The sequence below is a fragment of the Hippocampus comes genome, unplaced genomic scaffold, assembly GCF_001891065.2.
Source record: "Hippocampus comes isolate QL1 unplaced genomic scaffold, H_comes_QL1_v1.1 scaffold335, whole genome shotgun sequence".
Classification (NCBI taxonomy): Eukaryota; Metazoa; Chordata; class Actinopteri; order Syngnathiformes; family Syngnathidae; genus Hippocampus; species Hippocampus comes.
In genome coordinates this window covers 642,823-657,605 of record NW_017805823.1, presented here as the reverse complement: position 1 = coordinate 657,605, position 14,783 = coordinate 642,823, and the positions used below count along the sequence as shown (strand labels likewise).

General features: G+C 43.3%; 1 protein-coding gene across 4 annotated transcripts in view; it reads right to left on the bottom strand.

The window, feature by feature from the left end:
- Nucleotides 1–5,690: 5,690 nt before the first annotated feature.
- Nucleotides 5,691–14,783, bottom strand: part of ptprub (protein tyrosine phosphatase receptor type Ub) — a 185,520-nt gene continuing 176,427 nt past the window's right edge. For all 4 annotated transcript variants that reach the window (XM_019886396.1, XM_019886398.1, XM_019886397.1 and 1 more), the window contains 3 exons: nt 10,346–10,503; nt 8,070–8,205; nt 5,691–7,985 (listed from right to left, as the gene is read on the bottom strand). In XM_019886396.1, coding sequence (XP_019741955.1) covers nt 7,923–7,985; nt 8,070–8,205; nt 10,346–10,503 — 357 coding nt within the window. In that variant the 3' untranslated portion in view covers nt 5,691–7,922. The remainder of the gene's footprint in view (nt 7,986–8,069; nt 8,206–10,345; nt 10,504–14,783) is intronic.

Genomic DNA, 14,783 nt, shown 5'->3' with positions numbered 1-14,783 from the left:
CAAATGAAATAGACTTACCATGGCCCCGTTACGACGTAAAACTTGATCGACCCCAAAAAAAGATAAATTAAAAAAAAAAACTGTATTTCACCAAACAACCTCAATGTAGCTGCCCACCATTGAAATCAGATTACTTCATGTGGAAGTTTATTATTTTTGTTCGAAGCCTGAAATGTTCTGGCTTTTGAATGCATCAATCTCCTAGGGGCAAAAATGACTCTGTGCTTCTTGATGGAAAGGTGTCAATTTTAAAACGAAAATCTTGCTTCTCTTCTGGTCCAGTGGTGGGCTTTTTGTTGGGTCCAGTTTAGAGAATTAAAAGCCCCTCCCCCCCTCACTTCCCTTTCTCTGCTCATGTGAGCCGAGTTACTTTTAGTGGACTGAGGAAAGCGTAGCCCGATAAGAGGTCATCTGACTGTGACAATGGAACCAGTGAGAAAACATGGTGGACGGCTCCATCTGGCCAGCACCGCCACTGCCTCGCACGGCTGACCACAGTCCGGGAGCCACCTGCTGTCTGCCTGCCACACTATCACACAGAGAGCACCCGGACTGTTGGACAACACTTGATGTTTTCTCATATTTCACACTGTGTGCTTTACGAAATCAACACAAACTGAGTGAATCTTTTCAGAGAACAGCAGTCTGGTGGATATGTTGCACATGAACACCTATTTTAGTGCTAAAACAACATTACAACATGAACAGCCCAAGATGTTAACACCAAATAGAAAGTGTTTGTCAAACAATGTTGCATTACAGAAAGCTGCGTATTTACATTTGGTGACAATTTAAAGTGCAACATCTGACTAAGAGCCAATTGATGCGCTCCAACTGCAATGACATGGAGTACACTTATTAAAACGCCTTTTAAATATTGCCGTGGAACAAGCACTGATCATAGTTTGCAGATGTTATTTGTGTCTGGTCATTTTTGTAAGCTACTTTTGTTTTCTCTACTTTGTTTCGTTTCTGAATGTCAGGCGCCCCGGTGCTCACAGCACAGAGGTCGTGGTTTCGATCCCGGCTCCGGCCTTCCTGTGTGGAGTTTGCATGTTCTCCCCGGGCCTGCGTGGGTTTTCTCCGGGTACTCCGGTTTCCTCCCACATTCTAAAAACATGCATGTATGATTGAATGTTCTAAATTGTCCCATGGTGTGAGTGTGAGAGGGGATGGTTGTTCGTCTCTGTGTGCCCTGCAATTGGCTGGCAACCAGTTCAGGGTGTCCCCCGCCTACTACCCAAAGACAGCTGGGCTTGGCTCCACCACCCACCGCAACCCTTGTGAGGATAAAGCAGATCGGAAAATGGATGGATGGATGTTTCTGAATGTCAACTGTGGTAAATGCTCGTGGGCGTTGTTTATTTGTGTGAAGCACACTGAGTTGCCTTGTGTATGAAATATGCAATATAGATAAAACTGCCTTGCCTTGCCTAGTGCGTGACATTTGTAGAAATATGGCTGCCATATTTGTGGTCACAATAACACACATGTCCTATTTGATACCGGGACGCGCAGAAAGTCCAAAACAACTAACTGCACTACATGCGTTTCATTTATTGACCATTTAAGATCTATTTTGTGACTGCACATACTGACTAATTTTTTTTTTTTTGTTTTTTAGATCTTAGTTTATAAGGACAGGATCTTTAAATGTACTTTGCTAACGTCATTTTGTGCAGCACAACTGACATCCTATAAAATGTTCTTGGTCTGAAGCACTGCTAGACCTCTATACCACTGAGCTCAGACATTTTGGCATTGAAATGTATTACACTATTATATATATCAGGTCTCTTTAGCTATTTTTCAATAAGCAATCGGCTGTTCCAAAGTTCGGTTATCGCCAACCTTAACAACACCAGCTGGCACCGCTAGCTTTCGGCCCTTGCTGCCATTATGAGGCTGTGTCTCATGAGAGGGCGCATAGCTCGAAAACTCTGCAGGGAAGCCAAGAACGGCTGACATCAATCTCGCCCAAATGAGGAATGTAAGAACGCAAGCTCGGCGGAGGAATGACAATGCTCAGCTGGATCTCAGCCCGGTGATAACTTAACTCGTCCAGGACAATTTGTTACACCGTCAGAATTAAATGATAAGATTCCAATTACTTGCTAATTTAAACCAAGGGGCAAGGATGAGCGGTTAAGGATGATGGAACACGCTGAAAAGGATTTCATGACCTAATAGCTTTCTTCAGGTCAAATGGGGAAATGGAGAAAATCTTGCAGACATTAAATAGATAAAAGTTCTTGGCTGGGTCACATTGAATCTATCACGAATTTGCAGGTAAAGTGTCATGTGAAGGGCACATGCATGTATCAATAGACTGTCTTACAGCTGACACTGGGTGGTCGAGTCCTCTAAATTAATCGGTCTTGTCTCTCCACTAAAGACTGGATCAGGTTGTCAGGAGTGCTGCATTATTCAAGATTGCGGTGGAAGAGAGAAGAAGCGCGTGGACCGGTGTCACCTTTTGCTAAAAAGACGGCGAGGGAAAAGAATGGATGGAATGATGATGAATGAATGCTGAGAGGTTGATACAGTCAATGGTGTAGATAGACCTCAATCAAGATCTGTGAACTCAAGAGAAGAACATGTTACAGTGTCATATTTGTACTTTTCCATCTATTAATATTATGGTTAGTAAGCAGCCTTCTTCCCGGATCATGGCAGTTAATATCAGACATTACGAATATTCGGTTGGTGACGTTTTTTTTCTGAGGGCAGACCGTTCCATTGACGGCACAATGACTCAATCCAATTCGTTTTCTAGCGCTTATCCTGTTAAGGCACACGTGAGCTGTAAAACGATCCCACCGGACTGTCACATGGCACACGGAGACTCACATTTACAACTACGGGCTCCTGAGTGTCAGACTTCCGGAAAGTTCCGGGCAGAATAGACTCCAGAAACGTGAACTCGGAAAGAACGAACACAAATATTGATGACAGAAAAATACAGGTCACAATACCAACAAAGTACAACAAAAGTTGCTGATATAACACCAGGATAATGAGTGAACCAAAAACGCTTGGAAAGGCAAGGAACAAAATATCAACAGAAATAGCTTGTCAGAAAATGAACAAGAAAAATCTAAAACACGTACAATACAAAACCCGTGAACAACAATAACAACAACAAAAAACAACTGACAAAGGTAAGCGAAGACAAGACCATTAGGCGGAATCAGACAATGGCGGACATGAAAGCTCAGGACGTCGAGAAGAATTTGTGTCTTGGAAGCAGAGCTGTGAGCAAGGCGAATTTTCCGACAGAGACATGAAGACAGAGAACTCAAATAGTCGACTAGGTGAGATGAGCAACAGGTGTGCGACCCGGAGGAGAGGACATGACACTGAGTGGGATTAATCCCACATCTGTACACGGAAGTCAACCATGTGGAACATTTCACGACCAGTGAACGCGCACCGACTCGGTCAGCAAAAATTCTGTTATCCATACCTTTCGTCAGATTCGCAATGAGATTTGAGTTGCTTCATTTACTCATGTGCACCCTTCCCCTCCAAGTTTTGGTCCTATTTTCGTGCTCAGTACAAGTCTAGCGCTAAGTGCAGTCTCAAGTTTTCTTTTCTTTTGGCATTTGACACATTTTAACTTGACTTGCCCCGGCACTGGTTTTTATGCCGAGAGCACATGTTCCTCTAAACAGAAATAGGGCCCAATGGTGGAATGGTTATACAGTCAAACCTTGGTTTTCGTCCATAATCCGTTCCAGAAGGCTGTTCGAAAACCGAAATTGTTCGAAAACCGAAACCACGCTCTTTTTAAAATAAAAATGTTTACTGAACACGTCTGCTCACAATGGAAAGCAACACGAGGAAGCGTCCCTTCCTCATCCACCCGAGGAAGCGTCAATTCCTCGTGTAAGGAAGGCGAGAGTAGTCATATGGTGCATTCAAGTGCGCTCAGTTTGTTCGAGAACCGAAATTTGTTCGTCATCCGAGGCATAAGAAACTCGAAATTTTTGGTCGAAAACCGAATTGGTCGAGAACCGAGACGTCCGAAAACCGAGGTTTGACTGTAATTCCATATATTTCTGAATGCTCATCCATATCGCGGTCTTGCAAAATTGTCATGGCTTGACAAAGGTTTGTTAATAATTTGGTGGAAGCTGTGTACCGGAAGAGGATGACCAAAAGTAAAAATAAATTCCTGCAAACTTTATCCAGATCCTTGCAAAAGTAAGTTAGCAATGGCATTAGAATGGGCAATTCCTTGGCCACTGTGCCACTCTTCTAACAAGTCTATTGGAGGTTAAGGTTGTGTTTGCTGGAAAGTGGTGGCACGGTATTGACAATTGAATTTTCATCCATGTCAGGGCCAAACTGCCACAAAATGGCAAAGTGAGACTACATTCCGAGGCACTCGATATATCTAGATCCGTGAGAAACTGAGTCTTCTTCGGACCATACGGCATCCTTCCAACATGTTTCGTTGAGTGCTGGAAATATATGACAGTGACTCAAAGGGATTCAAACTTTATCAAGATTCATCCATAATCGGATGGGTTCCTTGGAGCATGCTCAACGTCAACACAACTGTGTAATGAAAAATGGTGGTACCAAATGGGCAGATGGGGCTTAAGCTCCCATGATGAAATAAAGGCTGGTTAGTGAAAAGAAATGCCTTGAGCTGCATCTTTAGCCAGATGGCAAAAGTGTAATGCATCACCTTTCCACGAGTTTCAGCAATCACAGTTGAAACTGAGCATGGTCATGAATGTGCGAACAAGAGCCTCGGGGTAAGGGGCAGACCCAGAACGTATGGTTCGTTATTGGGGCGGGGGATGGAGAGAGTGAGGGTTCTGGCGATTCCGCTGGGCCTGCCCACCTAGAAGTGTTGCTTTGCGCTTGGGCAACATCGAAAACAGCGGGTTTCTTGGCTTCTCGGTGCTGAAGTCCCGGTAATTCCTTGGCTTCTGTGTCCTTGCGGTGAGATGGGCTGGTCACTAAAGCTGCACTGGTAGGACAGCAATTGCATTATCCTGGCCCAGCAACCACTGCAAGCCAAACTTTAACTTTGGTCAGGCCCAAAATCGGTGCTGCTGACTGTTTATCGCCACAGCTGCTTCCATATGGATCGGAGGACCTTTGAGGTGGCAAAGAATGCATTTCCTGTCGTTTAAATCAGTCTGCTGCTCACATGCCTGCTTTTCCCTTTCTGACTGTCTTTGCTCGTCTTGCTACACATATGCTATGTCACACCTGTTTTGGGATAAGGAGATGATAGCATTTAATTAAAAAGAGGGTAGAGATAAGTAACCAGACTCGCATGAGAAGAATTAAAACTTCATGGGAAAATTGCATGTGGCCTTTCTCTTTAATGGTAGCTTACCAGTCTTGGAATATAAATATCTGCATGCTTGCGGACAAAAGAACAAGTAAAAGTTTTGTGATCAAAACTGCTCCCTCTCACTCTTGACAGAGGTGAAAATTGGGAGATTAAAAGAGGGAGATCAAGAAGTGTTTCAAGAAGATGTGAATCACATCCGCGGGAGAAACCAAAGGGAGGGTCAAAGACTAGTGGCAGGAAGAGCATCCTGTTCTTTCTTCTACTGACAAATCAATTATAAAGCTGACGATCTTTTGTTTTTTTTGTTGTTGTTTTAAATCCCATCCACTTTTTTTGACACTCACTGATAAATTGCCAACACCCCGTTCTTTCCCCATCTCGTTCTTTAATTGTTTAACTTCCTTCTCCATCCCACTTTGTAAATACACAAGTTTCTTCACAAACACAATGCTCAGAAACACAGTAGTCATGTATCATTGGTTCATACAGAAAACAGGTGAAATCAACAGAACTCTCATGGCAGTCAGAGCGCAGTCATCATTAAAAGCTTTGGAATGGCAAAAAAGTACAGTGCACTCACATGGCGGGAGAGCTGCTGAAAAGCACAGCGGGGTGGTGGGATGGGTCCTTTTTGAAATGATCACGGAGTCAAACATGCTGCACTCAAATGGGCACGGTTGTTAAAACTGCAGATTAACTAAGAAAAAAAAAATCAAAGGTCATTTACAGGACATTCAACTTCATGGAGGAGTCACAATCGGGCAGACGTAGGACTACTATTCACAAAGTATTCACATGACAATGTACAGCTGTATATACACGTTCTCTCCACCCGCCACAAAAAACTATTCAGGCACTTGCTGCTTCAATCCAGTGATTGTGTACAGTACGTTTTGATCACTGGCTAAACAGTAGCTACCTCATTCACCTTCCGTAGTCATTCTGTGAGTGCAAGAAGTGCACAATATTTTTCTTCCGTGCGGCTGCAAAATGTTCACCGGGCTGCCATTTGTCAGCTTCTGTGGCTTTCAGGGGTTTATTAGGGCACGTCCAGGAAAAAAGCTGCTCTTTATGCTGTTTCAGGCGATACGCTAGCTAGAGCATTTTAAAAGGGGGATGATGGATGATAATGGCTGCTCACAGATAACATTTTCCTGCGTTTGGAGGAAAATACGAGGAAAACTGAGAATAATTCCCTCGCGGTGCATTCGTGTTTTTTTTTCCCCTCCTTCCATTATGTTTCAGACATCTACTAGTGACTTTTCCATTGTTCTAATCCCATTAGTATAAAGTTACTGGTGATGCCACTGAGGCTCACATGTGACATTCCAATTGTATTTATTTTTTATTTTTTTCTGGTGACCAAAAAATGCTTTATATTTTTATGCCTAAATAATAACGATGACTCATATTCAACATCACTTGACCAGAAAATCCGGTGTTAGCACTTCTCGAAACAGTTTTACTATGCTGGAAATGTGAATTCACTATATAGTTGGTTTCTGTTTTTGCTCTCAGCAATGCATGGAACCTAAATGGAAAGTATAATGCCCCACAGCAACTTTTAAAGTCGTTGCAATATGTGCAGTATGCCAGCGCTAAAGATGCGTTTTTTCCCCCCCAAATATAGCAGATTCTTCTCCAGTTTGACTCACAATTTTGTCATTATTCGTAGTTGTCATTTTAAGCCACAATGAACAACAATCATCTTTCATCCCACATTTGCCAAAATGCTTCAACAGTACAACCCAATGCAGAGAGGCCTCACAAATGTTACCAAATAATTAAAGTACATTTTTTTTTTCATCCAACAGCTATAGTTGGTAAAACCACTTTTTGTAGTACTTTTTTCTTTCCCACTGGATATGAGATACAATCACAGAGTGAAGTACATATTGAATGTAGGTATATATCAAGATAAAGCCGGCAGAAAAACAAAAAACAAACAAAGTCAAGAGAGTATTCAAGTCAGTCATAGGGTTTGGCACTGCAACAGTAATGAGTCCAAAGAAAAGATAATCTGTGTGGCCATCGTAAAACGGCAAAATAGAAGTCATGGCTCTATTGGAAAATCTCTTGGTCTTATCGTGTCTTATTGTCAGAGAATAAGGCAGTTTATGGTATGCCAGTTAATTTGTGCCACAAGCGTTGTGAACTGCTGTTGTGTATCTACAGTAGAGTATAGCTCTTGGAGAGAAAAGAACATGTCCATGTGGCGATAGCGCTGTTGTAACTCAAGAATTGAGGTTGACTGAAAGAATGAACCATGGCCAAGGTGGCCCCACTTCACAAAAACATGGGTCAACTTTGTCATTCGGGTTGTTTTTTTTTCTTCTTTTTTGGGGGGGCTACAGAAAGCCTTGGCACAACAGAGCTCATAAGTACAGAGGCGAAAGCACAAAAGTATTAAAAAAGGTAAAACGTCACCACAAGGAAAAAAAAATCACAGCTGTACATTAAAGGTTAAAATTGTGAACCACATTAATTTTCCCATTCATGTTCGTTTTTAAGTTCTTTCGTCAGCACAGGTCCAAGCGGTGACGTAGAGAAGCCTCCCGACCACCTTAAATCAAGCACGTGGAATTACTTGTTCTGCATTTAGTTGCTATCTCCCCTCAAAGCAGTCCAAGTACTCCAGAATGAGGTCATAGCAGAATCGATACTGGTCCTGAGAACAAACACAAATCATTCTCAAGTGGCACCACATTGCGATAGGTCGAAACGCCGAAATGCATGATTTACAAACTCTCACCAGGGATTCCACCATGTTGGGTTTGCAGTTGCGTAATGTTTTGACTGCGTAGAAGATGTCCACCATGTTCTGGTACTGAATCATCTCCAGGAGAATGTTGCAGGCACAGAAGGTCCCGCTGCGACCGCCACCATTACTGGGAAGGAAAAACCACGTGGAAGAAAAATGTCAACATGCTTCCAAACGACAAAGCTGCTATTTAGTGACACTTCCCCACCGCGCAGGATCAGCTTAACTTGACACCGGTGTACTCTTCATGGTTTGAGCTGGGTGGGTTTTCACTCCAAATTAGTAGAGTGGAAACTTAAAAAAAGGTGGCCGGGCGGTCTAGTGGTTAATGCGTCAACCTCAGAGTGCAGAGGTCGTGGGTTCCATCCAGGCTCCAGCCTTCCTGTGTGGAGTTTTTGCATGTTCTCCACGTGCATGTGTGGGTTTTTTCCAGGTACTCTGGTTTCCTTCCACATTCTCAAATAATGCATGACAGGCTGATGGAACACTCAAAATCGTCCCTAGGTGTGAATGTGAGCACGGATGGTTGTTCGTCTCTGTGTGCCCTGTGATTGGCTGGCAACCGGTTCAGGGTGTCCCTCACCTACTGCCTGAAGACAGCTCGAATAGCCTCCAGCATGCCCCACGACCCTTGTGAGGATAAAGTGGACCAGAAAATGAATGGATGGATGGGATGGAAACTAAAAAAAAAAAAAAAAAAAAAAAAACAAAACACTGCACAGAATGCATCACTGAAAACTGGAGATGCTGACAAGCAACAATGGAACATCACCAGTCGTCCTGCGCACTTTATAGGTGCAAAAACAAACCGTTCCTACACATTAATTGGTAAAATTTACATTCATACTCCACATCATTACATTGTTGTAATGAATTGATAAAAGGCTTTGCCATATTGTGTAATGACATAAAAATGGGGATGCATTTTTAATATTGTGTTCAAGGACAAGAGCCATTACTGTGCTACGAATAAAGAATATGTAGTGTAAAAGGGCCTTTCTACTTACAGCTATTTAATGTTCAAATGATCCATCCATCCACTTTCCGATCCGCTTTATCCTCACAAGGGTCGCGGGGGGTGCTGGAGCCTATCCCAGCCGTCTTCGGGCAGTAGGCGGGGGAAACCTTGAACCGGTTGCCAGCCAATCGCAGGGCACACAGACACAAACAACCATCCGTGCTCACACTCACACCTAGGGACAATTTAGAGTGCTCAACGAGTATGCCACGCATGTTTTTGGAATGTGGGAGGAAACCGGAGTACCCGGAGAAAACCCACGCAGACCCGGGGAGAACATGCAAACTCCACACAGGGAGGCCGGAGCTGGAATTGAACCCGGTACCTCTGCACTGTGAGGTTGACGCGCTAACCACTGGACCACCGAGCGGCCATGTTCAAATTAAGCGTTCTTAATATTTGCTGTATGTCTCCTTTAACAAAGTAATTTTATCCTGCATTGAAAATGTGTCGCATATTGAAAAACAGCAAATGTATATCAAAGATAACAGAGTTAATTCAAGTCTGACACTTACTCTCTGGGAGAGACAACCGAGCTGTGCCAGCTCATGGAGGGGTGCGAGGGTCCCGAGTAAACTAAAACCATTTCAGTTAGCAAACATGAACACCACAAATTAAAGGCTGGCAGGAATGTCACAGCGATTTATCCGATGACCCTCATTGAAAGAGCATGTTTGCACTGTCTGGACACATCAATAGAAAATTTGTGAAAAGCTGCTGGGGGAGGAAATGGAGAAATACGAGTGTATCCTGGCATTCCCTCGAACCTATTGCTCTGCTCATCACAAACCTACGACAGCATCAATAAAGTACAAAAGGACAATCCACTGACACTCTCCTGAGGCAAACGCAGCAAAGGTAGCAAAAGAAGCCGGCGCAACCAATAAAAGCAATTGGAAGGTAATCAATTGTTGTCAGTGCTGTGGCAGCCTTGGATTTGCCGCAGTGAGGAGCATCCCATTTTTTATTAAAGTCATAATTGATTTGATCTCCATAATCTCTTCCCGGTTGTCGGGAGTAATACTGTGTGACACCGCTGAGTGATGCGCTTTTGGGTGGCGGGCAGAGGAGGAGAACGTGTGATGGATCGGCAATGCCCCGGACGGCCAATTCGTATTCATCAAGCGGCGTGTGCACTGTGGGATCAGGACAACTGATGGGGGGTAGCGCACACAATGCGATGCGATTCGAAATGACAACATCAAGCGATGTTGATTTTTGAAGATGATGCCATTGACTCGTTACTCACAGGCAGTGGACCACGACGCGGCCTTCTCCGCACTCTCTTTGCCACTTGTGAACTTGAGCCAGCAGGTTGAGGAAAGCCTTCTTGGAGTCGGGAACGTCCCGATATGGTGACCAGCGAAGGAATTGGAACTGGCACACCACCAGCTGGCCTTCTTGCAACTGAAAATGACAAGCTTAAGTTATAAGGACGAGGATTGGACCGGGTAGTGTGTGAGGAGGTTGAGCCAATAGGAATTGAACTGTTGACACAGAGCAAATATATCAAAGCAAAATGTCCTTTCTTACTCCACAAAAACGATCAATTGGAATTTGAGGTTTCATTTTGGGCTTAAAACTAGTATTTTTGTGTTCACTTAATTACAGTTAGCTATTCAACTGATGTGTATGTCAAGGTTATTATAGTTCAAAACGGACAAAATCACTAAAATAAAAATAAAAAAAAAACATGGCCATTCAAAAAAAGAGTTAGAATGAATTTGCTTTTAACAAAACGAAAAATAACTGAAACTACAGCTTACATTTATAAAATTATAATTATAGCAAAAATGTCCTTCGTTTTAATTTTTGTCAGTTAATATCATGCATGACCTTTCAAGGTTTACTTTAAATGTATTTATTTACGTATTCCTGTACAGCTCTAGCTACAGATGACAAGTTAATTGAGAATTGTAATTCACCTTATTACACTACCAAGTGACCTTGTTTTAAATTTTGCACTCAACAAATTATCCACACACACACACACACACACACACACACACACACACACACACACACACACACACACACACACACACAGAGAGAGAGAGAGAGAGAGAGAGAGAGAGAGAGAGAGAGAGAGAGATATGTAGATATAGATATATAGACATAAAATAACTAAAATGAAACAAAAAAATAACATTTTCAGCAAGATGATAACTAATAAACCCGATGTAAAAACAAATTAAAACTACCTGAATTAACAAAAATCAAAACACAATGAAAACTATAATGAAAAAAAAAATCAAAACTAGAATAATCATGGTATACGCTTCATGTAAAAGAGGACAATTTTCCCTTCATTTAGCTCACAGGTGTCGAAGTCCGGTCCTCGAGGGCCGGTGTCCTGCATGTTTTCCATCCCTCCCTGCTGCAACACACCTGATCCAAATGAACAGCTCATCAGCAAGCTCTATCGGAGCCTGATAGTGATCCTGATCATTTGAATCAGGTGTGTTGCAGCAGGGAGGGATGGAAAACATGCAGGACACCGGCCCTCGAGGACCGGACTTCGACACCTGTGAATTTTTTAGCTGGATTGTCATCAGTGTACACTGTGCCACTCTGCAAATCGTATCCTGACAAATGAAAGGATTTCCTCTTTTGGCTCTCATGTTATTACAGCTGCACCGGTATTTTCTTTTTTTTTTTTGCATCTGTCGTTTACGAGTTGTGTTTGAGTGTTCCCCAGGCTGCTTGCTGGCAATCTCAGCTGTGCTCAGTCAGCTCAGTGACTCGGAGTTATATGGTTCTGCAGTATCAAGTGGCACACCAACTGCAAAAGTGTGTGCGCACGTGCATGTGACCGAGGAAGGTCTCTGTGTGTTCATAACCTTGCCCTCAAGACTCTCACCTACCACTTAAGGAGCAGTTGAGAACTGTAAGTCATGCAAATTGGGTTTGCAAAGACATCAATGACACAGGGAGGAATTGCTTTACAGCCCCTCACACTGTGCAGTTTTTTTATTTCGTTTTTTTCCCCCTTTTCTTATACGGTTCACAAAGCTGCACTTGCTTATGGTGCATTTTCTTTGGCTTTTGCTCCATAATTTGTCCAGCAATGTCATTTGCTTGCAAAAGTCTTTGCTGGGTAGTTTTATGTGTAATTTGAGCCCTCCCTGTCTGTACCAAAAAGCCCCCTGCCCATCTCCACGCGCACACACACACACACACACACACACACACACACACACACACACACACACACACACACACACACACACACACACACACACACACGCGCCTTCTTGAAGGCCATGTGCACTGAGTGGGGATACAAGTGCCAAAGCAAGAGAGGGTCAAATCAAGGACAGATGACAGAGGAGGTGAGGATGGCAATCAGGACAGGAAGTTGTGGGCACGGCATGTAGCACCGCTTGCGAAAAGGTGCCCGGGGACACCTCGCATGTAGATTTTCTTTTGTAACCGCTTGACAGGGAGCAGAATTCATGCATGTGTTTATGCAGATCTCAGTGCATGAAACCCGGCCTGCATCCACACAATCAACATATTGAAGCGTGCGTGTGTGGGGGCGGGGGGGAGCGACGTATTCACATTTTGATTTGGTGAGATAAGAGCAAATCCAACACATTCCTCAAAAGGTAGCGTTATTTATTAAAATACTGTACCATCCAAATACAAGAGAATACTTTCAGGTCTGAATGAATATCCTATGTGATAGAGAGTCTTTGTTTTATGCACAGTATGTTTTGCTTCGAGTAATTTGCTCTCCAACCTCTTGTTTTATAGCTATAAATACCACAGAAATGTGAGGCATTATTTATTTTATTATAATCTCATTCGGACATGACTCAATCTATTTTAGCCTTATGGTGAGCAGATGTGGGCTGCACATAAATAAAATCTGTCAGCATGTGTACTTCTGCGTTTTAAATTCCATCTTCCTTCATGGTCTGACCATGAGTCACTGTTTGTGCAATCACTGGATGGTCGACATGTCAATTTTTACAACAGCACCGCTGATTGGGTTGACAGAAAAATAATAAAAGGGGGCTTTGGTCCATCACGTCAGGAAGCCTAAACGGGAAATGTCTTCTCGTAACTGATTTTGTGAAAAATGTAAAAAGTTTAAAGCAGAAGCAGCCCTATAAAGATCCTGTCTTGTTGAAGACCATCAGTTTGTTCAATTGGAGTTTAATAGATTACTTACGCTGTATGTTACATTGCATTTTGGAGCTAACTTGCCAAGCACTGCCCGGTGGTTGACTGGTTAGAGTGTCAACCTTACAGTGCAGAGGTACCAGCCTTCGTGTGTGGAGTTTGCATGTTTTCCCCATGGCTGTGCGGGTTTTATCCGGGTACTCCGGTTTCCTCCCACATTCCAAAAACATGCGTGGCAGGTTAATGGAAAATTGTCTGAATTGTCCCGAGGTGTGAGTGTGAGCACGGATGGTTGTTCATCTATGTGTGCCTTGTGACTGGCTGGCAATCAGTTCAGGGTGTCACCCGCCTACTGCTGGGATAGGCTCGAGCACGCCCCGTGAACCCTGTGAGGATAAGCGGATCAGAAAATGGACGGATGGATGGATGGATGGATGTTATAATACAGTCTATGAATAACCTAACACAAATTTGTGGGCTGTATTTTGGAATTAATTTATGAAAGGTGGGAAATGCTGTTGAGTAAGCAACGGAAAGTGAGATAAGATGAAGAGGGCAATGCTGTAGAAATCCGTCATCAAGTTATGCATTCAGCCTTTCAGCTGGCATGCACACAAAGTAGTCGTATAGAAATTCAAATCATTCCCCTCAGACTTCAGCTTTTTTTCTTGCCAGACAAGCCTACAGTGCTTTGACTTTGAGATGACCCGCATATGGTCCACAGCTCATGCATTTATAATAAGGTTATAATAACAAGCTATCACGTGTGAGTGGAGCAACATGACAAGCGCATGTGTTTCTTTTTTCAACCCTGATGATGCTCACCCTTGTGACGTTCTTGACCCGAAAGAGGCGAGTAATGACATCTTCATCAGCTGACATGGAGAGAAACTCCACCTCCATGGGCCCATACTGCTGTAGACCAGGCTCTGGCCAGTACTGGACACATGGCTACAGGTGGGGGGAAAAAACAATATAGATGAAGGGATCGTTTAATCATGGAGGCTTGAGATTTGTCACTTTTTTTTTTTGGAAAGGAACTTTTTGGGGTTCATACGTGTCACCAGGCGACTTGAACATATGGAAAGTATATGCAGTTGCCAGCCAGTTAGCAACTACCCGGGCAACTGTTCATTAGAGCAAATATAAAATCAGGTTTAGGGCTGCCACTGATCATATTTAGGCATTATGAAAATGTCACGGAAGACTTGAATGATTTGAAACACTCGGCTGCATTTTCATAGACAGTACATCCATGCCGTAGCGCAAAGATCGGCAGACCCATCAGTGTCAGGTTTGCTGTTCATTCGCCAATTTGATAGAGTGGTCTCCACCAAGGTGGGTGTGACCATTTGGCGGCACAAACCTGATCAAAACGTTGCTCAGATCATGACTAACACAGGTGCAAGATGAAGGACAGCTGGACTAGCTTGAAACACTTCATTCAGAAATGTGTGAACAGTGGGCAAACCCTCAGAATCATGGTATTATATTTTGTATATCGTCCTATTGGGTGGCACAGCTATGGGGGGTGGGGGGGGGGGGGGGGGGACAAAAAA